The sequence below is a fragment of the Paroedura picta genome, chromosome 5 (genome assembly GCF_049243985.1).
Source record: "Paroedura picta isolate Pp20150507F chromosome 5, Ppicta_v3.0, whole genome shotgun sequence".
In the NCBI taxonomy this organism is placed as follows: Eukaryota; Metazoa; Chordata; class Lepidosauria; order Squamata; family Gekkonidae; genus Paroedura; species Paroedura picta.
The window spans coordinates 82,834,752-82,861,870 of NC_135373.1; the positions used below are offsets into that span (position 1 = coordinate 82,834,752).

The 27,119-nt window shown below is 39.5% G+C and overlaps 2 protein-coding genes across 7 annotated transcripts in view; one reads left to right on the plus strand and one right to left on the minus strand.

Moving 5' to 3' along the window:
* Positions 1 to 27,119, plus strand: part of MYRFL (myelin regulatory factor like) — a 512,195-nt gene that overhangs the window by 286,367 nt on the left and 198,709 nt on the right. The gene's annotated exons all lie outside the window — the stretch shown is intronic.
* PTPRB (protein tyrosine phosphatase receptor type B) overlaps positions 1 to 27,119 on the minus strand; it is an 81,982-nt gene that overhangs the window by 31,340 nt on the left and 23,523 nt on the right. For 4 of the 6 annotated variants that reach the window (XM_077338795.1, XM_077338797.1, XM_077338798.1 and 1 more), the window contains 11 exons: positions 23,772 to 24,050; positions 22,637 to 22,894; positions 17,682 to 17,945; positions 12,977 to 13,246; positions 9,429 to 9,689; positions 8,683 to 8,949; positions 6,872 to 7,135; positions 6,063 to 6,326; positions 2,728 to 2,991; positions 2,123 to 2,386; positions 108 to 377 (listed from right to left, as the gene is read on the minus strand). In XM_077338795.1, coding sequence (XP_077194910.1) covers positions 108 to 377; positions 2,123 to 2,386; positions 2,728 to 2,991; positions 6,063 to 6,326; positions 6,872 to 7,135; positions 8,683 to 8,949; positions 9,429 to 9,689; positions 12,977 to 13,246; positions 17,682 to 17,945; positions 22,637 to 22,894; positions 23,772 to 24,050 — 2,925 coding nt within the window. The remainder of the gene's footprint in view (positions 1 to 107; positions 378 to 2,122; positions 2,387 to 2,727; positions 2,992 to 6,062; positions 6,327 to 6,871; positions 7,136 to 8,682; positions 8,950 to 9,428; positions 9,690 to 12,976; positions 13,247 to 17,681; positions 17,946 to 22,636; positions 22,895 to 23,771; positions 24,051 to 27,119) is intronic. The other 2 variants (XM_077338796.1, XM_077338800.1) reach the window with 1 other exon arrangement.

Genomic DNA, 27,119 nt, shown 5'->3' on the forward strand with positions numbered 1-27,119 from the left:
ACAGAAATACAGATGATATTATCTTTGATTAAATAATAAGCAGGTCTTCCAATATATTTGATATTTACAGCTACTTGTTGTTCCTCTCATAAAAATGCTGCAATTACCTGTTCGGCCTTCAGTTTCTGCCCGACTGCTGAAGAGGCCACCACTGACTGTCAACATTTGTACTTTATATTTCTTGCCTGGTGTTAAATCTTCAAATTTATGCTGTTTAGCAGTCGTGGGCTCTGATTTGTTGCTCAGAAGGGTGCCTGGCTCAGTCAGGAGCAGGATGTCGTATCGTTCAGCTACACCAGTGGCACTCTGCCAGGTTACTACCAGTGAGTGGCTGCTGTACAGGTTGTCCACATGTAATTCCTGAACAGGGGCAGGAACTAGAAACAATTATTTAAAATGTGAAGAAGGAATGTATAGCATTTCCTTATGGATGGTGAGAATAATTAAATAAGTAGTTGGAAACAACACTGTTGAATTTCATTTATATATGCCTCATGCAACCTATTTTCACATGACCTTAATCTAATTTGGTCACAAGGTCTGCATCCACATACTATTGGGTATGGCGCTATCATTGTGTTATGGCAATCTTTTGCAAATAGATTGTCCTATGTGGACAAAAACAATACAGTAGAAAATGATTTCAAGAATGTAATGATATCACAGTATGCAGTGACCCCAGGGCCAAATCAAACTGTATCATTCCCCCATCCTGATGTAGAAAGGGTGGAAGAAAAGCCATTTTGATTTTCCTTTTGTCTCCTCTTCTACCTTCAATCTCCATTCTAATTGTTATGAAGATCTTCTGTGAAAAAGTGCGTGAAAGGTGTGGTAGACTCTGCCCATTCTAATATATTATAAATATTAGGACAAATCTTACTAAATGTTTTAAATAGTTAATTAATTCATTGATTAAGGAAATGTATTTTCTTCTTGGGGAAAAAACTCAATAGTGGTGTGTTTTTAGGTTCTTTAAGGAAAGGTATCTTGACTTTTTAACTAGGCTGGTTCCAGATTTTGATGGGGAGAGGGCAGAGCTGCTTAACCAGAAATAAGTGTTGCTTGTCACATATATATATATATTGTATTTATTTTATATTTAAATTCATCCTGCCTCCATGGATTCATGTAAATGATTGTCTGCAATCAGGTCTTGCAGAGTAGGGAAAGCTCTCACGCAGGGATTACAGTTGAACATTAGACATGTCAGTTGTCTGTAGTTCTTATTGCTATAAATGAAACCATTGTAGGGTCACTCTGAATGGAAAGCTTTGGATACAAGCCCACTTCTAGGCACTGATTCACCTTCTGAATCTTTAACATTGTTATAAAAAGTACTCATGATTCAGCAATTCAATAAAAACATTGCATGATCAATTATGAACAGTGGATATGCATTGAAGTAACATCCTCACAGATATCAGACCACTGAATTGTTCTCAGTTGCTCTTTTTGTTGCATTACGTTTGCATTTAATGCTGTATGTACATGAGTTCAAAATATAATGTGTGACTCATTGCTATGCTGTTTTTAAATCATATTTGTTGCAGGAAGAAAAACCAATCACTTCTGGCCACACCAACAAACTTATCAAGGGCCCCAGTAGTTGAGAATTGAGACATATGCTCACTATGACCGTTTATGCACTGGGAACTTCACTGCCCCACCCCCCTGTCAGGAGTACAGATCGGGGGTGGATGAGGTGCATCAGGCCAAATGCTCCCCCATGTGGGTGCAGGAAGAGATGGAGCAACCTGTCATGACTAAAACTCCAGCCTGCAACCTGGCATGAAACCTTCAGTGCATAAACGGTCTGAGTGTCTCCATAAGTACTACCCAGGGTCAACCCTACTGATCTTCTGAGATCAGACCAGCCTGGGGCATCCAGGTCAGGCTTTTTATTAATGGTGGTGGAAAGTGCTATCAAGTTGCAGCTGACTTACAGCAATGTTGTAGGGTTTTCAAAGCAAGGAATGTTCAGAGATGGTTTGCCATTGCCTGCCTCTGCAGTTCAACAAAATACATAATGTATGTCAGTCATATTGTTAATGAGATAACCCTTGGCCCTCAATGTTCTGTTAGCAGCAGACTACATGGTCCCATTTTGCAGGAAGAAACTTACTTGTTCGTCCAACTGCTGTTGAATTGTTGTGCAAGGTGCCACTGTTAGTTTGTACAATGACCTTGTATTGCTCCCCTGCTTCTAGTTTGTTAAACGTGTACTCATACACATGCTTGAAGACTGTTTGAGAATCAAGGGCTTGATCGTGATGGAGTATTGTGATTGTATACGAATCAACATCTCCTCCTCCAGGGGTCCAATTCACTTTCAGACTGTTAGTCATTCCATTGGATGAAATATGTATGTTTTTGACAGTACTTGGGACTAAGGGAGGAAAACAACCAATGTGAAAGTCCAAAGAAGTCAACAGATATTTTTCTTAGCCTAGCACTTAATTTTCTAACATGGCAGCAAACAAAGTTGGGGAAGATAGACTGGATTACACAATACGGAAAAAAAAACATATTTTGTTATTTTGTAAGCAGCGGTTTTCCGAAAAAGTGAGTTTAAAAGAATCTCATAACAACAGAATGCACTAATGGCACAAATCTGGTGGGGATGGGGAGAACACATACCCTCCAAAACTTGTTGATGGTTACTAAGCATATATGGGTCCTACAAAATTTCACATCTTTTTTGCTGTCTACAGAAATGAGAATCCTAACCTGTCAATCCTTCTATGAAAGTAGATCGCTGTGTTTCTCCAGCTATTGTCATCACAACAATTTTGTAAAGACGTCCTGGAGTTAGAGATGTGAAACGGAACTCTTCAAAGGTGTTTTCAAGACGAATAGGTGGGAAAACCTGCCTGTCACTGAAGAAAAGCTGGATTTCATATTGATCAACTTCTCCATCAGCTTTGGACCAGGTAACATGCAGATTTTCAGTGCTTCTGTCACTGAGAGTCAGTTTCTTTACAGATTCTGGAACTGGGGAATGAATGACAGAGCAGAGTCAGACACACTTTTCCAGTAACAGTCATCATTGTTATTAAACCAACAAAGGTATATATTACAAAATATATTCCTAATAAAATATTTGATTGGAAGCACTTAAATACTTGGGGGCAACCATTCATGAAGCTTCAGTATACTACAGATAATTATTCCTGAATATATAATATCTTTGGCCCTTCCTTCCCCACGGTTGGCATTACTTTCTTTAAATGCAACTCCTGGATTTATGACTTCTCCATGTATTGACTGAATGCATGGAGAATAGCAGGCATGAGTATGCAAGCCCTGCCCCTCATGATCACCAGCATGGTGCCAATGTGTGAAAGCTGTGCTTCCTCTACTGCATTCAAAGCCCTGCTGACAATGGAAAGGGAGCATGCTAGCAAATACTTCCTTTGTGCCTAGGCACCACAGTCCCAGGCTAGTGAAATGTGTTGGCAAGGGCAAGGCATGCTTGTGTCCATTTTTCCTCTTCACACATTTATTTAGTGTGCAGAAGGGCTGGTATTCAAAGTTAAGGTGTGATCCATATAATGACACAGTCAGAAGACTGGAGGTTCTTCTACCCACCAAGGATAATTTGATTCCCCTGTCCCTGCTCCTGCGGCCCTGGAACAAACCCCCTTCTGGCAGCTTGACCAAAACTGGATTTGGACTCTTAGACAAAAAGCAAAACACACCAATCAAAGCAGTAGGTTTTATTGAAATAAAATATTAAGATTCAGGCTTAAACACAAGCAAGAATAAGTAGGTTTAATAAAATGACAAAATCTAGTTTCCTACATACTCATTCATACATGAGGACAGGCAGGTTACAGTATCTTCAGATCAGCTTTAGTGACAAAGCAACAGACTGGAGATGCAGCAAGATGGTTCTTAGCCCCCAATACTGGGCCAGGCTTGAAACTTGTAACTCATAACTTGTAGATCAACCTTCTTGTTACTCAACTCATAACTTTTTACTCAACATTACACCAAATAAGAATCTGAACCACTGACCCCCTGACCAATGTAAACCAATCAAGAATGTGATCCAAAAGATGATTGCAGGCCCATAGCCTATTAAAGAGGGAATGTGTGGAAGAATATACAACACAACAAAATATTTGTGAAGAAAAATGGCCATAACTTTATAGGGAACAAACCAAGGAGCAATGGCACAGCATGGGGATGGATCCAGCATCAAACAACATCGCTCTGGGGTGGCACGCTGAGGCCGGCTGGCAACTGGACGGGCTGGCAAACCGGCGGCTCACAAGGTTAATGCGTGCTCAGGGTGGCGAGACCATCCGCGTTCCCTCTCCCCCCTGAGGCGCACTGTCCCAAAAGTGTGTGTGTTGATGCGTCGCCAAGCGAGAGAGAAATGGTGGGAGAGTGAGAGATAAAGGAGATAAATGGAAGGAAGGAAGGAAGGAAGGAAGGAAGAAAGGAAGGAAGGAAGGAAGGAAGGAAGGAAGGAAGGAAGGAAGGAAGGAAGAAAGAAAGAAAGAAAGAAAGAAAGAAAGAAAGAAAGAAAGAAAGAAAGAAAGAAAGAAAGAAAGAAAGAAAGAAAGAAAGAAAGAAAGAAAGAAAGAAAGAAAGAAAGAAAGAAAGAAAGAGGGAGGGAGGGAGGGAGGGAGGGAGGAATATAAAGAGATGGAAGAAATAAAGGGAGAGGGACAGAAAGTAAGACAGAAGAGAAAGGAATGGATGGGAGAAAGGAGATAAAGGCATGGCTGGCTGGCTGGGTATTAGGATAGAAGGAAGGAAGAAATAAAGACAGAGAGAGAGGAGGAGAGTTAGATAGCGAGAGGCATAGACAGAGAGAAAGAGACATAAAGGAGAGAGAGAAAGGAAGGAAGAGAGGAAGGAAGACACACTACAAGCCATGACACTCTCTAATCCACTCTTTCTAGCGCCCGTTGTATTGACACGTACAATGGGCTCTAAATCTAGTAATTAATAAATTAGCAGCATTAAGCAATAGCAGCCTCCAGATATTCACTGCGCATAAGTCTCTAGACTTGGTGTCATTCAATGGGAGTGTTTTGTAGGGGAGGGCCACAGATGTTAGTAAGTCATTGGCCCCAACCAAAATCTTGTAAGAGCTCCATCTTGCAGGCCCTGCAGAACTGTACCAGCTCTGTCAGGGTCTGGATCTCCTCTGGGGAGCTCATTCCACCAAGTAGGGGACAGGACTTTTAACTGACACAACCATCAGCATATTCCTGACAGCTTCTTTAACTCCATGTATAATTGCTTTAGCTCACATAAAAGTGTTCCCTTTATGTGACTTAATGGAGAACACTTATAGTTGGGGGACTTCCTTGCGTATATCCCTAATAATTTACTTATTGACTCAAGGTTGCACACCTATTTCAACTGTATCCAGTTTTGAGCACCACAGTTGAAGAGGGATGTAGACAAACTGGAGAGTGTCCAGAGGAGGGCAACAAAGATGGTGAGGGGTTTGGAGACCAAGATGTATGAAGAAAGGTTGGGGGAGCTTGATCTGTTTAGCCTGGAGAGGCAACAACTGAGAGTGGATTTGATAACCATTTTCAAGTATTTAAAAGGGTGTCATATAGAGGATGGATCAGAGTTGTTCTCTCTTGCTTATAATAAAGTAATGGATGGACCAGAACCAGTGGGCTGATATTAATGCAAAAGAAATTCCGTCTAAACATCTGGAAGAAGTTCCTGACAGAGCAGTTTCTCAGTGGAACAGGCTTCCTCGGGAGGTGATGGCTTCTCCATCTTTGGAAATTTTTAAACAGAGGCTGATTCTGTGAAGGCTTAAGGGGGTGGCAGGTTACAGTGGATGAGCGATAGGGTTGTGAGTGTCCTGCATAGTTCAGGGCGTTGGACAAGATGACCCATGAGGTACCTTCCAACTCTACGGTTCTCTGATTCACCCTTTTTCTTCTGTGACACACAGTTCCAGTTTAATCATCAATTTTAACAATTAGCGTCTCTGTTTAAAATAAAACAGTAAAATATTTGCAGGTATTGTCTCCTTCCTGTTGGAAATCTTAGGATGTCACTCTGAGAACTTATTTTCTTACCTGTTCTTCCACTGGCCCTTTCACTAGTTTCATATTTTCCACTCCTTGTGCTAACAGTCACACTGTAAAGCCGTCCTGGAACCAGGTTAGTGAAGACACATTCGTTCTTATCCTTAGGGATGTTTTTTGTTTGAAGGAAGTCATTGTTGTGCTTAATGATCACTTCATAATTATCGTAGTCTCCCGTGGCATGTAGCCAGGACACCTTTAAATAGTCACTTCTTGCAGAATTGCTCACCGTGAGTCCCTGGACACTCGAAGGCACTGAAAGATAGAATGTACTTCTAAATGTCCTCCTGATTTCAGAAGTTAGAAATGTGTACTTCAAGCTGAAACTAATGCATGAAACAAACTGGGGAGAGATACAATACATGGGCCTTCTTATCTGGATCAGGGTACATATGACTGTATTTTCTTACTTTACATAATTCAATGCTACATATATTTATAAAAAAAATGACTTGCAGTCCAAAGTGTATTATATTCGTACACTTTGCTTGTATGAATATAAGCAACTGCAACTTTCTTGCCAAATTTACACAGCTGAAAAATACTAGTTACATTTATTAATTTTTGAAATTCTTTTTGTTTTCTACCTTTTCAGTCCACATACCCTCTAGACACATAATATATTTTTGAACTCATTTAGCCTTTTGTCCTGAACCTTAGAAGGAACTCTGTTCTTATCCCCCTGTTCTACTTCCCCATTATGTGCCTATATGTGTATAGATATATTTCATGTGTGTATAGATATATTTCATGCATGTGTGTATGTGCCTGGTGGGATATATTTTGTATATTTTCTTTACCTGTTCTCTCTTGACTGAAGGAATGCTTTTCATATTTCCCACTCTTTGTGGTTATTGTCACGTTGTAGAGTCTGCCAGGAACAAGGGCGTTGAAGGAGCATTCACTGGTAGATTTTGCAGTGGTGAGAGTCTGAAGTGTTTTTCCTTCATGAGATAATGTTACCAAATAGCCATCTACATCTCCGGGCGCTGGCAGCCATGAAACGCTCAGGTAGTCACTGCGTCCTGAATTGTTCACTGTTACTCCGGTTACACTAGAAGGAACTATGCAACAAAACAATCAAAAGTATATTGAGATAAAGTTTTCTCAAACCCCACACACATCTATTGATATAACAGAATGGCCCAAGAACTCAGATGTAGAATGGACATTTTCACTCTAGGTGGCAAAGAAAAAAAGCTACTGTATTAACCATCTCTAATACAAGACAAGACATACATTTGGATGAATGATGTTTGTATATGAGCAGCCTTTTGAATCACCAGATTCTTGCAGATTACATAGAGCTTGGCTGGCCACTGAAAACATATATATATTAATATTTGGAAGCTACTTGTTACCCTGCATACCTGCCCATCTGGGCAATGACCTCTCCCAAGGCTTGTAGGTGGTCTGAACAGGGATTGGACCGTGGATTGGGAGGAAACAAATGGGACTGTGCTGCCAATACGGTATCGTTTTATACTGTTTTATGGGTCTTTTATCTGTAAACCGACTCGAACCAGCATGGCTGGGAGCGGTGGTCAATAAATTCAAATAAAAATAAAAATATAATATAGAAGCAAAGCCAGTTTGTTGTTGTGATTGGAAGGAGGGCAAGAAGCCGTCAAGCACCCCTGCATTGTACACGGATCTAGTTCAACTGAAAATTGCTTATTCCAGGTACATTTGCTTCCATTTTAAGTAATAATTTTGTTTTAAATTTTTTTAACAGCTGGTTGGAATGCAATTTTGGTTAAAAACAGAATAAAGATATTATAAAGAAACAAAAACAAAAATTGAAATAATCACAAGGAGTATCTTAACTTTCATGAAAGTATATCTTAGATTAAAACACTTGCAAATCTATTACAGCCATGAATTATGAGAAAGATACTAACTATTTAGAGTTTCCTGCCCTCTAGTGGAAAAAATAATGAATTTTCACTTCAGATATTATTATTATTATGTATCATATTGCATTCCCTCACACAGAACAAAGTTTATGCCTATTCCTGCAGGAAACACACAGGACCCATTATTCTTCATTTTTACAAATTACAGAGTTACTTAAGTTCTACCTTTTAATTTTCTGTAATTTTCTAAGCTCTTCTGTTTAGAGAAGTTTCCATTTCAGTTAATAAATTTAACTCTTGACTCTTAAATGTATTGATATTTAAAATCCTACTGTTTTGAATGCTTGAGTGCTTTTATATAGTTTTAGCCTTCTAGTTTTAATATTTGCATACAGATTTTTTTCCTTATTGTATTATCAGTAATTTTGCTTTTATTTTGTTTGCTGCTTTGGAGGTCCATTGTGCCCCAAATCCAGTTATAATTTTAAAAAATATATCATTATCATAGCTGCTTAAGAGCAGCTGCTTGTGCAGGCTGAAGACTTCAAATGCCATGATGTTGCACAAAAGGGAGAACTACAGTACCCAAAACACAAAAATCAAGCCACTGAAAACACTGAAGAAAGAATGGCAATGAACAAAGAGTTTAAGGGCAGATCACCTTTTTGTGAAATGGTAAACAAAATTTCTGTCTGCAATTTTACATGTGCTCAGATTTTACCTTTCAAGAAAACACAACTTTCCTGTTCCTTTACCTGTTCTCCCTTCAGCAATTGTTTGTCTGGAAGATATTCCTCCACTAACAGTGGTGACAACCACAGAATAGAGTCCTCCAGGTTTCAGTGAGTAGAAGTGATATCTATTGGTGTCGCTGGAAACACTTTCATTTTTAATGACAACATTTTCATAGATGAGCAAGACTTGGTATGAATCTACATCTCCATATGCTCTTATCCAGGTAGTAAACAGGCTGTTGGTCATCCCTTGGTTTCCCACAGTTAAGCTTGTCACTTGAGCAGGAACTGCAATCCAAGATCATCATTAGGTTAATGAGGGAGAAATTTACCCAAGCTAACAAAACCATTTTAGAAGAAGAAGAGTTGGTTCTTATATGCTGTTTTTCTCTACCTGAAGGAGTCTCAAAGTGGCTTACAATCTCTTTCCCTTTCCTCTCCCCACAACAGACACCCTGTGAGGTGGGTGAGGCTGAGAGAGCCCTGACATCGCTGCTCAGTCAGAACAGCTTTATCAGTGCCATGGCGAGCCCGAGGTCACCAAGCTGGCTGCATGTGGGGGAGTGCAGAATCAAACCCATGCCAAGAAAGTGCATACTGATTCAAACAACTGTGTAAAACAAATATTGATGCCACATACTTCTATGTGAACACAGCATCTATGTTTAAAAGGCATATATTTATTTGAGATCAGTGCCTAACTCCAAGATATAAGTGCACTTGTACTTTTAAAAAAGTCAGGGTTCATAGTATGTCATCTCTGATACCTGTTCGTCCTGCCACAGAAGTCCCATTGGTCAAATCTCCACTAATGCTGGTGACGGTAGCTATGTACTTTCGACCAGGTAACAGGTTACTGTAAGTGAATTCTCTAGCCTCTTTAGGAAGAGCCTTGTTTATGACTGTGAGTGTTCTGTCTCCAAGTGAAACCAGATAACCATCCCACTCAGACTCAGGTGGCACCCACATGATAGTAAGGGAAGATTCATTTGCATGCTTTACACGCAGTTGAAGAACTGGCTCTGGATCTATGAGAATGTGAAAGAAAAGGAGTTAATGCTACAGAACACTTTGCTCGAGATATATAAGAGTACCTCAAAAAGTATTGGTACAAAATCATAGAAAACAATTTAAAACAAAAATATCAAAATGTGAAACTGTTCTTTCTCAACATATCCTCCAGCTAGGTCTATACAACTATGAGTGTGGTGTTTCCATCTTTCTAACCCTTCCCTGAAGGACTCATTGTGTTCCTTTTCAATATTCTTTTGAGTTTGGGGAGCAAAACGAAGTCTGTAGGGGCAAGTTCAGGGCTGTAGGGTGGATGAGTAAAGTTTCCCAATGAAATTCTCATAGTACAGCCCTTGCTACACTTGAAGAATGAGCAGGTGTCTCCTGGCCTTTTTCTCACTAATGCAGTTTTCAATTTACTTGAAACTTCTTCATAATAAGCCACTGTGATTATCATGTGTCTTTTAGGAAAATCATTTTATTTGGAATAAGCCTGTGCATGTATGAACTGGAGTCCTAGTAACAATTTTTGAATTATTCTCATATTCATTCTACTCGGCTTCCTACATACTCTCCATGGGTGTCTCATTATACCATTACCATGTGTAACCCACATGATATGTTGCCTGCATCACATTTTTGTGTGAGCTGATTTATGTGTACAGGATTGCAGTGTGGCTAAGTCTACCCTGTGGTTGCATAACACATAAAACCGTTACTAAGAATGTTAAGCAATGATTTGTAAACAAAACATGTGGGTAGGCCTAATTGACATCTCAAATGAGTAAATAAAAAGTATTTTATTAGATTGACTCACACACAGGCAACCAGAAGCAGCCCAAAGGTCCCAACTGCATGAGAAAAGGGTTGTTAACAACTGAGGTTGTGCTCACAGCTTTAAAGTTAGCTGTAAGGGGTATGCTTTCACTTTTGCAGAATGCGTTGTTTTAAGGGTACCTCCCCCACAAAAAATTACTTAGCTCTGTTAGTAGGATGGCTTTGGGCAATTTTATAATCTGCTTAAAAATCTACTTCATCAGTTTAGAAACCATCTGAATTTGGAGGTGAGCAGTGAAGATGCTAATGCTGCAAATAGCACCAAATGATTCAGGATAGCGGAAACTAAAGCAAAAGCTCCAAGGAAATCTTTCCAGATGAATGGGCTGAAGTGTGCCCAATGAAGTTCAATGTGAGTGTGTGATTCAGGTAGCACAAAGCATCTTGATGGAGTCAGCTGGTGGTGAAAAGAGCTTTGGATCATGGTGGGTAGCTCAATGAATGTACTAATTCTTTCCTGTGGTCCCACCAGTTATGTTTATTTGCACAAATACCCACATATTGCAGTGGGGTACCCAACATCAGGTCCCACAAGCTGTCTGGGCAGTTTTGAGTGCAACTTCATCTGCAATGTTGTATACAGTCCTAATTATGTCATCTCAAAGAGGATCTCATAAAGGCAAGAAAAGGCACAGAAAGGATAATCAAATTATAAAGTGGACGCAGACAGATTAAAACCTCAGTTTTGAAGCTCTTTAATTTGAAATTAAGTGTGATCAAATGTCACCCCCCAAAATCTAAGAACTGCAACATAATCTGGTATAAAATGCTGTTTTCTGCATGTAATCTAACTGATATCATTTGCACAAAGAAAGAAAGAAAGAAAGAAAGAAAGAAAGAAAGAAAGAAAGAAAGAAAGAAAGAAAGAAAGAAAGAAAGAGCTTCACAGCAGTTTTTCTACAGTGACCTAAGAATCACTGCTCATTGTTCTAATACCGTAAGTGATAACTGTTTTTGCTCTTTTATGTTCATCTGTTACATTAAAATAAATATGAGACTCCTGTTTATTACCTGACCATAGTTTCTCCCCTCTGAGTGGAAAGGTTTTACCTCAGAATGGACATTCAAAGAGTGCTTGCTTAGCCTTTGGTAGGTCACCAAATCTGCATGGGTCTAACAGTGCATTTATATAACCTGTCATTCTGAGGCTGTAAAAAATGTGATGTCAAAGAGTCACAATGTGTGCAGTGACTAAAGAATCAGAAGAGGGTGTAGCAGGAAAAATAATCAGCCCAAGGTGTAAGATAAGGCAGGGGGTGGGCTGTACTGGCCCAGTTTTCTTATGCAACCTCCTTTCTATTGTTTCTCAGCCTACTCCCTTCCCTTTTGTAAATGTGGCCACAGGAAGAAATAGTTTAATTCCAGTTTTCACCTTACAATAAAGAATTGTTTTTGGCATTTGTTATGAAGTAAGTATGAAAAGTTGACGGGAGATATATCTGGAATGATTATTTTGTGCAAAAACACTGATTTCCCTCCTAATTTATATTGTTGCAATTTATACTGGTTTTGCTATTTACTATTTGTATAGTGCCAACAGAAGAAGACTGATTCTGTCCTAGCTCTTTAGTTATATCTTATACCACAGTCTTAGAAACCAATCCTATTGAATTAATTGGTTATTTATTTATTTTCATTCTGTACTGTATCTTCTCCTATGTGGTCTTGGATAGGTTTCTAACTTATTTGCTAGGATTTCTCTATTATGGAGTAAAATCAAAACTAGATCTTCGCAGTGTAACTCTAAACAAAGTTAACACCCTTTAAAACTCATTGACCTCAAAGGGTTTCAGAATGATAAAACTCAGTTTAGGACTATATCATACATCTCAAAATAATTAATTTCATCAAAATCAATATCAGATATTTGACCTAAAAGGAAAATTGCTCACCAACTACTGTTTACCCAATTTTTACTTGTGCATACATTAATCTGATTGCTACTTCACTCCATCACAAATGTCCTTAGTAGTTTTACACATAAATATTTAAATATAATGTTTATATTAAGAGGAAAAAATGGGAGAAACTGTCCCCAAACCCATGGGGCTGCATCTCTAGAACTCATTCTTAATTTGGCTGGTGTTTTGGGGTCAGAGCCTAGCCCCAGAAGTCACAAGCCTTCCTTTCACTTCCCTCTAAGGCTCAGAGGCTGCAAGTCCCTGCCACGTAAGACCTGCCCCTGCTGGTGAGTACCCTAACAGCTGCCAGCAGCCTTTCCAGGTCCTGGAGGGAGGGGGAGGCCATCCACAGAGTTCTTCCACCCCCTCCCCCAATCTAGCACCCATTATATTACTGAATGCAACGGGGTTTGACCCTAGTTTAGAATATAAATCACTATAATTTAGTAAAAAGGGTTTTATTATGGCATTTGTACCCCACAATAATTCCATTGATTCACCCTCCCCAAACAATCTTTTCATTGTTTTTCGAAGATGTCATATGACTACAAGTGAACACTACTTACCTGTTCTGCCTTTGCAGCGAGCTGTATTCTGCAAACCTCCACTCTCTACAATAACTGCCACTTCATACTGTTTTCCTGGAACCAGTTCTAGATCTTTGATAATATAGTCTCTTTTATCTTTTTGTACTGTAGAATTCAGCAGCACTGTGGACTGGTCGAACACCATAATATAATATCTATCCCATTCCCCCTTGGGAGGGAACCAGCTCACTTTCAGACTTTTTAGCCAACCCATGCTGACTGCTTTGAGTTGCGAAACCTTCTGGGGAACTGAAATTAAATTTTGACAGTGCAAGATGAAATTTTTACCATGGAAGACACATATCTACCATTTTATAAGTGAGCAGAAACAGCAACGTTAACGTATCATATAATAGGTTTTACCATTGAGAAGCCCCTGGAACATTCTTCAGGCTCTGAGAAACCCTGAAAGCAGTGTCAGCAGCCCACACCTTCCTGCCACACCCCCAGAAGTTATATGTCATCAGAAGCTACATCACCCAGACATTCCCACCAGGTGTGACATCACCAGACTAGCAGGATTTGTTTGGTTGGGGCCCCTTTCCTTCTCAATCCCTCCAGGCCTATCATTGTCCTTTTGGGAGGGGAGGTGCTGGTTGACATGGCCATATGTGGTCATATCACCCAATAATTTTTTAAAATTTAAAATATGTAAAAAAATTTAATTAACTCCCACCCAATTGGAGAAACCCTTCCAAGAATATCAGGAAAACCCAGGGTTTCATGAAACCCTGGTTGAGAAAGCCTGGGTTAGCATAATTATTCATTTTGGAGAGAAAAATGAGAATCTCCCACACATCAAAAAGACAAATATCCATTTCTGGTAGCTAAATTGTCAACTCTTAAACTAGGCACATAATAGACAGAGGATAAATTACACAACCAATTTGACAAATGCTAGAAAAGTTCAATTTAGACTATAATACAATTACAGATAATATATTTGTTTATATTTACTTAATTTCATTTTATAAACACAGGAAGCAAAAGTTTGAACTACATAATAGATTTTCATTAAGTCTAATATAGAAGTTTCCAAAGTGGACAGTGTACCCCCTGGAGGTGGTGGAAGGATCCACAGTGGTGGTGAGGAATTTGGGGGCAGTAAGGGAGCAGTGAGGGATTTTGAGGCAGTAGAGTCAGATTTTTCCTGCTGCGGCAACATTTTCCTAGCAAAAGGCGTTTTAAGGTGGTTTGCCATTGCCTGCCTCTGGGTATTATTATTATTATTATTATTATTATTATTATATTTATATTTATACCCCGCCTCCCCCCGAAGGCTCGAGGCGGCTTACATAAACCCGTCCCCTAAAACCATAAAATGACAATAAAAACCAATGATTTACAATAATTGTAACAGCGATGGCGTAGCCTACTCATTTGCTCTCCGCATCCTCATCTACGGTGGGGGGTGACGCTCTCTACCACCAGTTTGTGAGGGGGGGGGGCTGATCTTCTTCCCGCCCGGCCTCAGTTATAAGCCTGGCGGAAGAGCTCCGTCTTACAGGCCCTGCGGAATGCTGGTAATTCCCGCAGGGCCCTCAGCTCTTCCGGGAGCTCATTCCACCAGGTTGGGGCCAGGACCGAAAAGGCCCTGGCCCTAGTCAAGGCCAGGCGGGCTTCCTTGGGGCCGGGAACGACCAGTAGGTTAGCCCCCGCAGAGCGTAAAGCCCTGCGGGGGATATAGGGCAAAAGGCGGTCCCTCATATATGCTGGGCCTAGACCACGGATGGCCTTGAAGGTCAAAACCAAAACCTTGAACCTGATCCGGAAGGCGACCGGTAACCAATGCAGCTGCCTCAGAACTGGCTGGATGTGAGCCCTCCATGGTGTAGCTGTGAGGGTAGTAGTGACCCTGAACTTCCTTGGTAGTTTCCCATTCCAATATTGACCAGGCCAACCCTGATTAGCTTCAAAAGGTAAAATGGATGGGATTATATTCCTGCTGAGCTCCTTCCCTTCCTCAGACTCAGTCCTTCCCAGGCTCCACCCCAGATCTCCAGGAATTTCTTAACCCAGGATTGGCAACCCTCCTCCCAAAGTTTCCATCCTTGGGAGGCTGGAAAAACCATTGCTTGCTTCTCTCTGTTTGTCTTTCCCCCAAAAGTCCCCCAAAAGTCACCAAAGTGACTTTTATAATGACTTTTACAAAGATATATTTTTTTCCGGATTAAGATATGGCTACTGCATAACAACCCAAAAGGAAGTGTAGGCAATATAGTGTGTTTTGAATTTGCAGTAGGATTAACATCAGGAAAGATGTGTTTATCCGTATGTGTGTGGCAGCTCAAAAAAGTTTGGGAACCACTGGACTAATAGATCAAAGTATTTATGTATTGATTTATGCAAGATTACTGTTAAAAGAATCTGCAGCAACAGAATAAAAGAGGAATCCAATAGCACTTTAAAGACTAATAATTTATTCCAGTATAAACTTTTACATTTATGCTAGAGTCAGTTTTAAAAGTTTATAAAGTACATGTACTTTATAACTATTATAACTACAATATTTTTTTCTTTAAATAATTCCTGTTGCCTTGCAGGGAGATATTGACCGCCTAATGAGGACACCGGCAACCCTAATTTGGCGTAAAATATTTGGCCACAGCCTTTATTCAACATTGAGCGTGGCAAGCATGGGAAGAGAGAGATGGTGGGAGAGGGGAGTTGGGAACTGGAGGCATCAGCAGTTGGAGGAATAGGATCTCTTGCAGGTCATCCTCTTGAGAAGAAATGGTTTTTATACCCTGCTTTTCTCTACATTAAGGAGTCTTAAAATGGCTTACAATTTCCTTCCCTTCCACTCTCTATAATAGTCACCTTGTAAGGTAAGAGCCTCTTGTGGCGCAGAGTGGTAAGGCAGCAGAAATGCTGTCTGAAGCTGTCTGCCCATGAGGCTGGGAGTTCAATCCCAGCAGCCGGCTCAAGGTTGACTCAGACTTCCATCCTTCCAAGGTCGGTCAAATCAGTACCCAGCTTGCTGAGGGGTAAACGGTAATGACTGGGGAAGGCACTGGCAAACCACCCTGTATTGAGTCTGCCATGAAAACGCTAGAGGGCATCACCTCAAGGGTCAGACATGACCAGGTGCTTGCACAGGGGATACCTTTACTTTTTTAAGGTAGGTGGGGCTGAGAGAATTCTGAGAGACCTGAAACTGGCCCAAGGTCATCCAGCAGGTATCATGTAGAGGAGTGGAAAATCAAATCTGGTTCTCCAAATTATAGTCTACCACTCTTAACACTACACCATGCTGGCTCTCTTGTCAATTATCAGTGTTTCTGTATCCTGAAAACAGACCTAGAGATTATAAGAAACACACAAAAAATCTTTGTTTCTTTGTTAAGTGATTAGACAGAATTTGGTGGGGAGAATCTGAAGGGAAAAAGATAAGTGCTTAATGCTTCCCCATTTGCCAGTTTTTCTGTGAAAGTAGTAGTAGTAGTTTTTTTTCCTCCAGCTGAGCTAGGGTTGCCAGCTTCATGTTGGGAAATACCTGGAGATTTTGGAGGTGGATCCTGGGGATGATGGCGTACGGGGAGGGGAAGAGCTTCAATGGTATATAATGCCATAGTGTCCACCTTCCAAACTTATTATTTTCTCCAGGTGACGATCTCTGTCGCTTGGAGATCAGCTATAATCCCAATTCACCTGGAGGTCGACACCCCCAAAATTTATTTATTTATTTATTTGGATTTTTATACCACCCATTCTTTGCAGCTCTGGGTGGTTTACATTGAAACATTATCTAACTTTACATGGAACATATGAACAACTTTCAAAGCATTATAACAGTTCAATACCTCATTATTTCTAATAATCATCTTAATAATCTATAGGAACATTAGTAGTATAAATAACAGCAACATTGGGAGGTCAGTTATTGCAGTCATGGGAGGGTGTCTGGGGGGACCAGCAGGTGTTCTGAGATGGGCAACCTCAAGCAAATGCCTGGTGGAGGAGCACCAAAACCAGAACAGAATACTCTACCAAGTGAGATCAGGGCCCTTTGGGACAATTCTGGAAGGCCTGCAAGATGGAGCTGTCCCACCAGGCCTACAGTTGAGGCTAGCAAATTATCATTAACAGGATGCTGGCTTTCCTACCTGAAAACTATCCTCCAAAAGAAAATCTTTTCCTTACACACTCAGTCAGACTTTAATTATGATGAGGAGACAGGTTGTAATACAATTTTAATAACTTTTTAATTGTATAGTGTTAATTTATTTGAAATTGTATGTTTTAAAACCCTGAGTCAACTAGGGAAGGAAGAGATATGAAATAAAATATTATAATCATTCTAGGAAAAAATACCATGGAAGGTATTTGCAGCTAGAGTCTCTGAGTATACAGAGACTTAAGCACCTGCCCCCACTTTTATCCTCTTCTGTAAGTGTCTCCTATTTTTGTATTCCCTTTATATAATAAAGATGGGTTTGGAACCATGCATGTGATGACCTAATCTTAAATTCTACCTGATCATTGAAAGGACACAACAGAGATGTTTGATATTAGGGCTGCTGAACATGCACTGGCTGGTAGGGGGTATTTCAAAGGAATACAACTGGTATTTTGCACTGAAATCACGTTTGCTCTCAATAATGTTTTCTGCATTAGTATTGGATGTACAAGGTCAATATACTTTTGATTTTTAAAAAGATGCTTCATGAAACTAGAAACATACCTGTTCTGCCATAAGCTGTTATTTCAGCAAACAATTCTCCACTGATTGTACGAATATCAACCTGATAAAGACAGCCTGAAATTAACTTGTCAAAGTATGCTTCTGTGATGCGTGGCTGTAACGTTTTCCTTTCTTTAACAGACCCACGATGAGACAAAGTAATATTATAGAAATCAAGCTTCCCTTGTGGTCTCCTCCATGTAATTTTTAATGAATCCAAGCTGCCATCATTAGCTATTACCAAATCTAAGACTTTGGCTGGGACTGTTAAAAAAGAGAAGAAATATATTGACTAATTAAACAAAATACTTGTTTCTGAAATATATTTACCACTATAGCATCATCATATCCACTGTGTGATCTTTGTTTAGTTAGCACTGAGAAGAAATGATTAAGAAAGGAAAAAAATGACAACTGAAGCAGCTATGGGGAGAGCTTAGCTGGGAACCGTAGCAAAAAGTCACAAAAAAGTAGGATCAAGGCATTTTTCAGAGATCATAATAGTAATGCAAATTGTATAGTCAACTGGATTTGGCTGTTCACTGATGTCATTTAGAGAAAATGAAATTGCTACATTTAAGCCCAAAAACAAAACTGGAGAACAATCAACTTGGCCCTAATAATCTTTTGAATACTGCATAAGTACATTTAACATGTTACTGTCTCTAGTTCAGAGACTATATACTCTTTGTTCAGTATACCTTGCATAGTTTGCAAAGGATAGATCACCATATATAGATACACATTGCTGATGAATGCGCAGCATCATGATCTGTGCATTCAAAGCAAACAAAATGCTATCATTTAGCTATTACAAAATGCATCCTTTTTTCCAATACAGAGAATAATTATTACGTTTGTAAAAGAGCCAGCTTGGTGTAGTGGTTAGGAGTGCAGACTTCTAATCTGGCATGCCAGGTTTGATTCTGCACTCCCCCACATGCAACCAGCTGGGTGACCTTGGGCTCACCATGGCACTGATAAAACTGTTCTGACTGAGCAGTGATATCAGGGCTCTTTCAGCCTCACCCACCTCACAGGGTGTCTTGTTGTGGGGAGAGGAAAGGCAAGGCGACTGTAAGCCACTTTTCCCTCCTACTATGGTGATATCAGGAGTGTAATGCTTCATATGTTTATCTGTTTTTAACGGGAAATCCCCCCCAAAAATCTGTTTCCTCATTTTCCATGATCTTGCCTGGTTTGTGTAGTCTCATGAAATTTTGGCTGATGATAATAGAACAAAGTTTGAGTCCAGTGGAAGCTTTGAAATCAACAAAGTTTAATTCTGGGTATAAGCTTTCATGTGCATGTACACTTCATCACATACACTGAAACAGTTTTTCTCGAGCCTTACATATAGGTAGAGAGAGGAGGGAATAGTTGCCAGGAAGGGATAGTTAGAGTCAAGATGCATAAGTAACTGGGTGATAACTATGGCTGAGATTGGATTAAAACAGGTGATAAGACAAATACAAGACTTAAGAAAAAGATGTGAGAAATACGTTTGGATTTAATCAGATCTCTAAGACCTTCAAAGATCAATTCTGTGTATAAGTGATAATTGAGAGACTTAGCATGTGGAGATGCAAACTTCCTCAGATACATAGAACAGATTATTTCAAACTTTACATATGGGGTTAGTTGCCAGGAAGGGCTAATTAGAGTCAAAATTAATGAGTACAGTTAAGAATGATTTAGTTAGTACAGTCTGTGAATAACAACAAATAGCATACAGATAATAAAACAGTTAACAACAGATGTGAATCCAGTGATATTTTTAAGATCAACGAAGTGAAAACTGAGTGACTTAGCATGTGTAGTCAGATAAGAACCCAATATCCCTGTTAAGCCCTGGGTGTTCCATTGTCCTGAGTGTTGTAATAACGTAATTCAGCAGCCTCCCATTCCAGCCTATTTCTAAAATTCCTTTGCAGTACAATTACTACTTTCAGGCCCCCCATTAAACCTCTGAGAGGTTTAAATGTTCTACAGGTTTCTTAGTTTTGTGATTCTGGATGTCAGAAATGTGTCCATTTATTCTTTGGCATAGTGTTTGTCCTGTTTGCCTTATATAGAGAATTGATGGGCATCATTGGCATTTAATGGCACATGGAATGTTAAAAGATGACAAAGTGAATAAGCCTGAGATAGTAGACTTGGTGTTGTTCAGTCCAGTGATTGTTTTGTCTAGATATATTGGGCAGCAAAGTTGACATCTGGGTTTATTTCAAGCCACAGTATCAATATCCATGTTCGAATTAATTGTTGTATTATTGTGGGTGAGTTGTTTGAAATTGGAGGGCTGTCTGTGTGCAGGAAAAGATTTGCCTTCTAGTACTTGTGAAAGATGTCATTATTCAGTAGAAGTTGAAAGTAATTGATGATGCATTGAACTATTTTGAGTTGAGAGCTGTATTTGACCACTAGTGGTGTTCCATTATGAAGAAGAGTTGGTTCTTGTATGCTGCTTTTCTCTACCCAAAGGAGTGTCAAAGTGGCTTACAGTCACCTTATCTTTCCTCTCCCTACAACAGACACCCTGTTATCCACCTTTATGAGGTGGATAACTTAATTCCAAAATCGTTTGTTGTAAATCCCGCAGGTCAAAATCTCTGACTGTAAGCTTGGAGCAGATGTGGCTGTAGCTTAGAGCCTAGTTGTACAAAATGGATTGTTTGGTATGCTTAGGATGGTAGCTGGAGCCATATAGGTAGATATGTTTGCCATTCAGTTTCCTTTATAAGGTGGTGCCTATGCATCCACTGTGCATTTTTCTAAGTGTCCAGAAAATGTATTTCTTATATAAATTGGTTTATTGTCAGGTTGATGGTGAGGTGAAAGTCAGTGAATGCCTGGTGGAATATGCCATTAGGTTCTTTACCATGTGTTCAAACAATAAAAATGTCATCAATGTATCACTGGTATAAGATGTGTGAGTGGGTAGGAATTTAGGAAGTGTTGCTCCAAGTTGGACATGACAATATTAGCACACTGTGTGGCCATGCCCATAGCTGTACCATTAATCTGAAGAAAAAAGTTGTTACCAAATTTGAAATGGTAAGTGATACAGTTGATGGTAAGCTATATTTCTTGCAAAGATACCAGTGCAACATAGCCACAATTATATTGTGACTAATAATTAAGCCCGCTGTAAAAAAAAGACAGCAGGCGCTAGCCTTTCCCAACCGCCCTGGCAGCGCTGCCCGGGCGGGTGGGAAGGGTTGGGCTGGGCCCCGAACCTCCCCCCCAGGGAAAAAAGGTTCCCAGGCGCCATGGAGGGCTTTTCCCTCCCCACTCAAAAGGGGAAAAGCCTCCCCAGGTCCCGGGGAGGGCTATTGCAGGCTCAGCGAGCTGCCTGTGATCAGCTGTTTCATCCTTTGCTGTCATCAGAGATCTTCTGAATCCTGACTTTTATACTATTCATTTTGAGTTTCTGATCTTGTGCATCTAGAATGAGTCCTTCTGTCTCTTTCTTCAAATGTGCATTTTTGAGCTAATTCCTGGTATTTTCTGTTGGAGGAGAAGGACTTTGCGATGTCTCTTAGACTCCACAAAGGACTACAGCTTGTGTTAGTAGTCTTTCATAAATTACAACTAGCATGGTACACAAAGGGGATTAGCTTCTGCATCCTTGAACAATGAAACCAACCTTCCTCATGGTTTGTTGTTTTAATACATCCAGGTGTGCATACTGCCCCATTGGCTTTAATATATGTAATGAATCAGGGCAGTGTATATAGACCAACCATAGTGGAAAGCCTCCCATTGACAGCTGTCCTTGTCCACCTCTAATCCAAGTATTGTGTGGGAGTCAGCACTTGGTGTGCTACTATGTCACTTCTGGGGAAAACCTGGCACATAGAACAACAATCCCCCATATCCCCACCTTCAAACCTACTCATCAGTTGCCAGGCATAGGCTGGCAACCCTAAGTGTGTACTCCTCGGTCTATAACACTCTAAATACTTGTGTCCTTTCCCCATTTCATACACTCTAGTCACATGTCCTTATTGCCCATACTACTTTTGTATTCTTCTAAACTCTGGGCTCCTTTGTTTCTCAGCTCCTGCTGAACTGGTCTTTTTTTGAGTGTTCAGTAACAACAACATTAAAGAAGATGACCTTGATGTTGATTTTTTGTGGTTGTTGTTCTGGGACAAACATAAACTAATCACTTAGTTACTCTGATTGCTTTGCTGTCTTAATAGAACTCAGTGACTCCAGTTACAAGGTTGCCTGCAATCACTGACTTATTGAATCACAGAATCTCAACAAAAATGGGGATAGCAATTTCAGTTGATTTACCCCTCTCACTGCAGATTGGCTCTTCCCTCCTATGCTGTTCCTTACCATCTGCTGATCCCCCAGAAACAAAACTGGGGGTTTGTAGCAGGAAGGGAAAGGAGGAAAATCTCACTCCACAAAGCTTGCTCTATGATCTTGCTGTATTTTACTGCTATTAATATAAGGGGGGAAATGACTACCTAACATTCTATCTGTGGCAATTGTTTTACTAGCTGAAACACCTGAGTTATTGTGGAATCTATTTGAAACACCTGAGTCATATGGGCTCTTCTAGGTGGGTCAATAGAGATGCCACAAAAATGCCTTTGTTCAGAATTTACCCAAACTAGAGGTAGAGAAATACCTAACATGGGACAATAACTATTATATTCCATTGCTCTGAACTAGCAATTTGCTATTGTGGATGGGCCTCCAATGGGCCTACTATTTCCTTGGCATGGTAAAACTGCTCCCTTTACGTAAGTGAATGAGGCAGACCTTGCATATGTAGAACTGCATATGAATTAAAGTGTGTTATTTGTTTGCTATTAAGCTCAAGAAAACCACACCTCTTGCCATCTTATGTACTATAATAATGAAGCTCCGCAGCAATTAATGTCAACAAAATCTGCAACAATTCTGTCACAGAGAATAATTTGTAAAAGTCTCACCAGTCCTAATTAGTTTAAAATTGTAACTCTCCAGTCCTCCAGCCTTGGTAATGATAGTAAGATTATATTGATGTCCTGGTGTTAATCTTGAAAAATTGTAGGACAAAACATGTTTCTCTAGGTCATTTTGTTGAAGTTGATTGCCTTTGTCCAGCAAAATCAGTCTGTATTGATCCACGTTCCCAATTCCTGGTGACCAAGAAACATGGGCTGATTCCATCTGGACAGAGATTTGGATGCTTTCTGCTGGAGAAGGAGCTATTAAGAGGAGGGAAGGAATAAGAAAAATAATGATTATATAAAGAAAATCGCACAAACTGTTGAAACTGTTTACAGTTGTTTTTCTTTTTTCAAAGACCCTAACATTTAACAAAATATGGCAGCTGAGTTTAACTTTCTTTAGGCTCAAAATAGAAGTCAGCATCTCTGCACATCAGCCTTTCCACTTCAAGATAGACATGGAATTTCTCCAAGTCAGTCTTCCTTGTGATCCAGAGAGGGAAAACAACTCCACTTATCAGTCCACCTCATGCTTTGGTAAATATTTTTTTCTTTGGGAAAACTTCATATCAGATAGGGTTGCCAACTCTGGAACTGAAAATTTCTGGAGATATGAGCCTAATCAGCACAGGGTTTGGAGCGGGGAATGACCCCAGGAGGATGTAATGCCAGACAGTCAACATTCTACTCCCCCAAGCAAACATTTTCTCCAGGGGATCTTATTTCTGTAGTCTGGAAATCACTCGTAATTCAGGAGCTTTCCATGCCCTACGTGGAGGTTGGCAACTCTAAGTTAGGCAGGATCCATCTAGGCTTCCTTTTCCTGTTTTAATTTGCACAGGGTCCAGGTAGGGATGTGAAACATTGCTGCACTAGAATCCCACTAATTCACTAATTGAACCTCTGTCTGTCTTGAAACACAGTTCTTCTGCTATCCACTTACTAGGGTTCAGATGTTTCTGTTCATGAAATTCTGTTGCAAATGATAAAGGAAACCCTTCTACAGTACCATCCTAAACAGTTATACCTTTCTTTGATCTTGCATGAGTCCTGTACTAGCTTGATGGCAAAATTGACATCTTCTTGGTTGAAGCAACAATTCTTTTCATTAATTACTTCAAGAAATCAATCTTACCAGTAAAGCCACTGATATCAATGGTGGGGCTGTTTTTATTTCCAGCAATGGCACTGATAGAGACAGTGTATTTGCTGCCAGGTATGAGATTAGCAAATGTCTCTTCATTTCTCGAAATGCCTCCTGGCACCTGGATCTCCTGAATTTTTTTGATAGTAGAATCAAATAACTGTAGCTCATATCTATCTACTTTTCCTAGTGAAGTGCTCCACCAAACCTGCAAGGTGGTGGTGGAGATTTTTTCTTTTTTGATTTCAAATCTTGCAGGTGGTAAAGGATCTGTATTTCAAAATAAATGAGTAAATTACACCAAGAGAGAAACAAAAATCCATAGCACAAAGTACAGTCATTCACTTAAAACCCGTGAAAAGTGCCAATAATAAAATACCAATGTCTCTTTGTTGTGGGATCTGGAAAGATCAAGTTGAGGTCAGGCATATCTCAAGTGAAGAGCCAAGGGGAGCTGGGAAAGCATGAGAGGGATATGGGAAAACTGGAAAAAATTAATAAAGAAACCAGGAAATAAAGTATAGAAAAAGGTTAAATGTCATATTGAGGAGGATAGAAGAAGACGACATTGGACTGAAGATAATTGTTATGTTCGTTGAAAACATACTAACAAAACATGGGTGTCAGGCAAAGAGGAGCTAATAGAGCGCAGTGCTGTCATAAAATCTGAGGTGTGCTGCTTTGTGCAGGGATGGAGAGGGAAACTAAAATTAAAAAGCTGCTGTTATACTTCTCTCAACCTGGGAGTACAAATGTCTGACAAAATTAACTTGAGAAGAAAAACTACACAAACAAAATACAGGTGCTTCTGACCTGGCAATGGCAAACAGGGAATATCTCTCACAGCATTGGTGACAATGTGTAGGCATGCATTCATTCTGTACTGGAAAAGATGACATCCAGGTCAAGAGCAGTATGGAATGGACTTGTAGGCCTGTCAACCAATACCCCATGTAGGGATTGCGTTCAGGGGTACACAACCTAGCGTCAGAAGCAGCATGTTGGTCTTTCAGATAAGCGGAGCTTTTCCTTCTCAGCCCAAAGCAGCACATGCTGCTCCCAAGTTTATGAACCCTTTCTCTTGGCCAACAAGGGTAGGCTTGCTGGTTGAGACTATTTAAAAAGAGATTTACCTCCTTCTAGGTGCCTTCTGGTCATTCTCATGTTAAATCTATATTATACTCCATCTTTTGTATTTCTACCTAGCAGAAAGTATTTAGTTTTCATAACTTTGGGCCTAGACTAGACTAATGTAGTCTACAAGGCACTGGTCATTATCTGGAAGTTTCAATTGATATAGAACATAATTAGTACCTTTGTTATGAGATGATTCACTTCACTTCAATATCCTTTTTTGGTGTGTTCAAGGCCATGATCCCTAAAACCCTGAACCAGGTTCTGAATTTTGTTGACCAGTATTTTATGGTTCTAAGAGCTTTAACATTTGATAAGGCCTTTATCTGTTTAACATTTTGTTGGCTGCCATGATTCTTTGGCTACAATTCAGTTCTTAAGGGCATGGTCTAGTTACATTTAGATCCAATACTGAGTACATTTGGCAATCGAGGGAATGTTCTATTTAGAAATGTATACTGTCAGACTAAGGGCAGTATTTCAGAATGCTTAATTCTGGCTGGATCATGCCCTAAAACAAATAAACAATTTAACAAAGGCAATGGAGGTGGGACACAAATCTTTAAGCAAATTAAAAGATTGCGTGCCTAGAAGGCGAAGTTCAGAAATTCAGACTTTATCTAATCTATCAAACCCAGAACACAAAACACTCAGTCCTCTGTACATCCGCTAGAACAAAGGAACAATGAGTTTGGGAAGTGCCTGGCCTGAAAAGCCCTGGCTGGAAACAAACACTTAAAAAACCATTTACATTGTTTTAAAGCTCTTGGCTGGAAACTGTCCAGTACTGATATATTATAGAAATAAAATATTTTAATTATAATATTTTTACAGTACTCTGTTAATCACCGGCCACAGAATTCAAGATTTCAATAAGAGGTCAGACTTCATGAAACACTGAGAAACTGTTCCTTATGTAAGATCAAATAAGATACATACTTTGCCTGCACTCTCACTTTATTAGTACTATTGATATTGATAACAACTAATTTTATAAATTATTGTTTGTTTCCATCCAATAACCAGCAATATCTTGATAGCAGCTTTATGCATTTTAAGAAGTTAATCTCTAATCTTTAGATTTCTGAATGATTTATAGCTGAATTATATTTGCTTTTATATAGAGCCACACACACATTGTGTAGATAAATTCTATGTTCTTGCAAGTTCTGTACCAGAATACCTGTCAGTGTAAACAATTTTGATTAATATTTGATTCACCTTTTTTTCAAAGCCAATTAAAAAAAAACATTTGCTTAGGATTGTTGTTCATAGGTATTATCACTAACTGCTAAGAAAAGAGAATTCATGTCTTTAAAGCAAAAAGGTTTTACATACTTCAGCAGAGAGTGAGCACTTATTTAGTAAAAAGGATGCTGTTTGTGGATACAGGTAAAGGCATATGTCAACAAAGACCGCCTTATGGCACTATGTATTATTAACTGGTTAGTTCCATTCATTCAACTACCATGTCATTTTACAGAATACAGTTTCCAACAAACATAGAAATCTGTAATGAATCATATTCTAAATGTTTTTATTTACACAGAGTGACATTTGTTATATAAGTAATATTCTGCATTATTCATTTCTAACCTTGTTTAATTTGCAACAGGAGATAGAATTGCTAGTTAGGATACCCACAATTTGATATTTTCAGTTCTAAAAATTAGTACAAGTACAATCCACAACACAGTTATAGCTTTTGAAGCCCACAGACTTCACCTGACTTAGGCAACTATAATTCTGCTTAGGACCTTACTGCTAGGCTGCAATCCTAAGGAGACTTTTCTGGTACTAAGACCCACTAGACTTACTTCCGAGCAGAGCTGCATAGATTTGTTCTCCTTTGTATACTAGTTTTATTGCTCCATTACTGATATTCCATTTATAATGCCTAAGAAGCTAGTTTAATATTTATATATCATAAACACTAGGAAAGTGTCACTTCAGAACCTTAACCTTCCATACATTAACAATAAAAGTTGATTTTTAAAAGTAGAGAATGCATGTTCAAATATAACAGAAAATCTGTTCAGCATTTGTATATGACAATTATATTAGCAATGAGAGGCAGGCTACTAAAATATATCTGTCACCTGTGTTTCCTTGCAGTACTACAGGGAACACCTTCTCTGTATACATCAGAGTTTACAAGAGTAATCTATCTATGCACCTGTAGGAAGTATGGTCAGTTTCTCATTT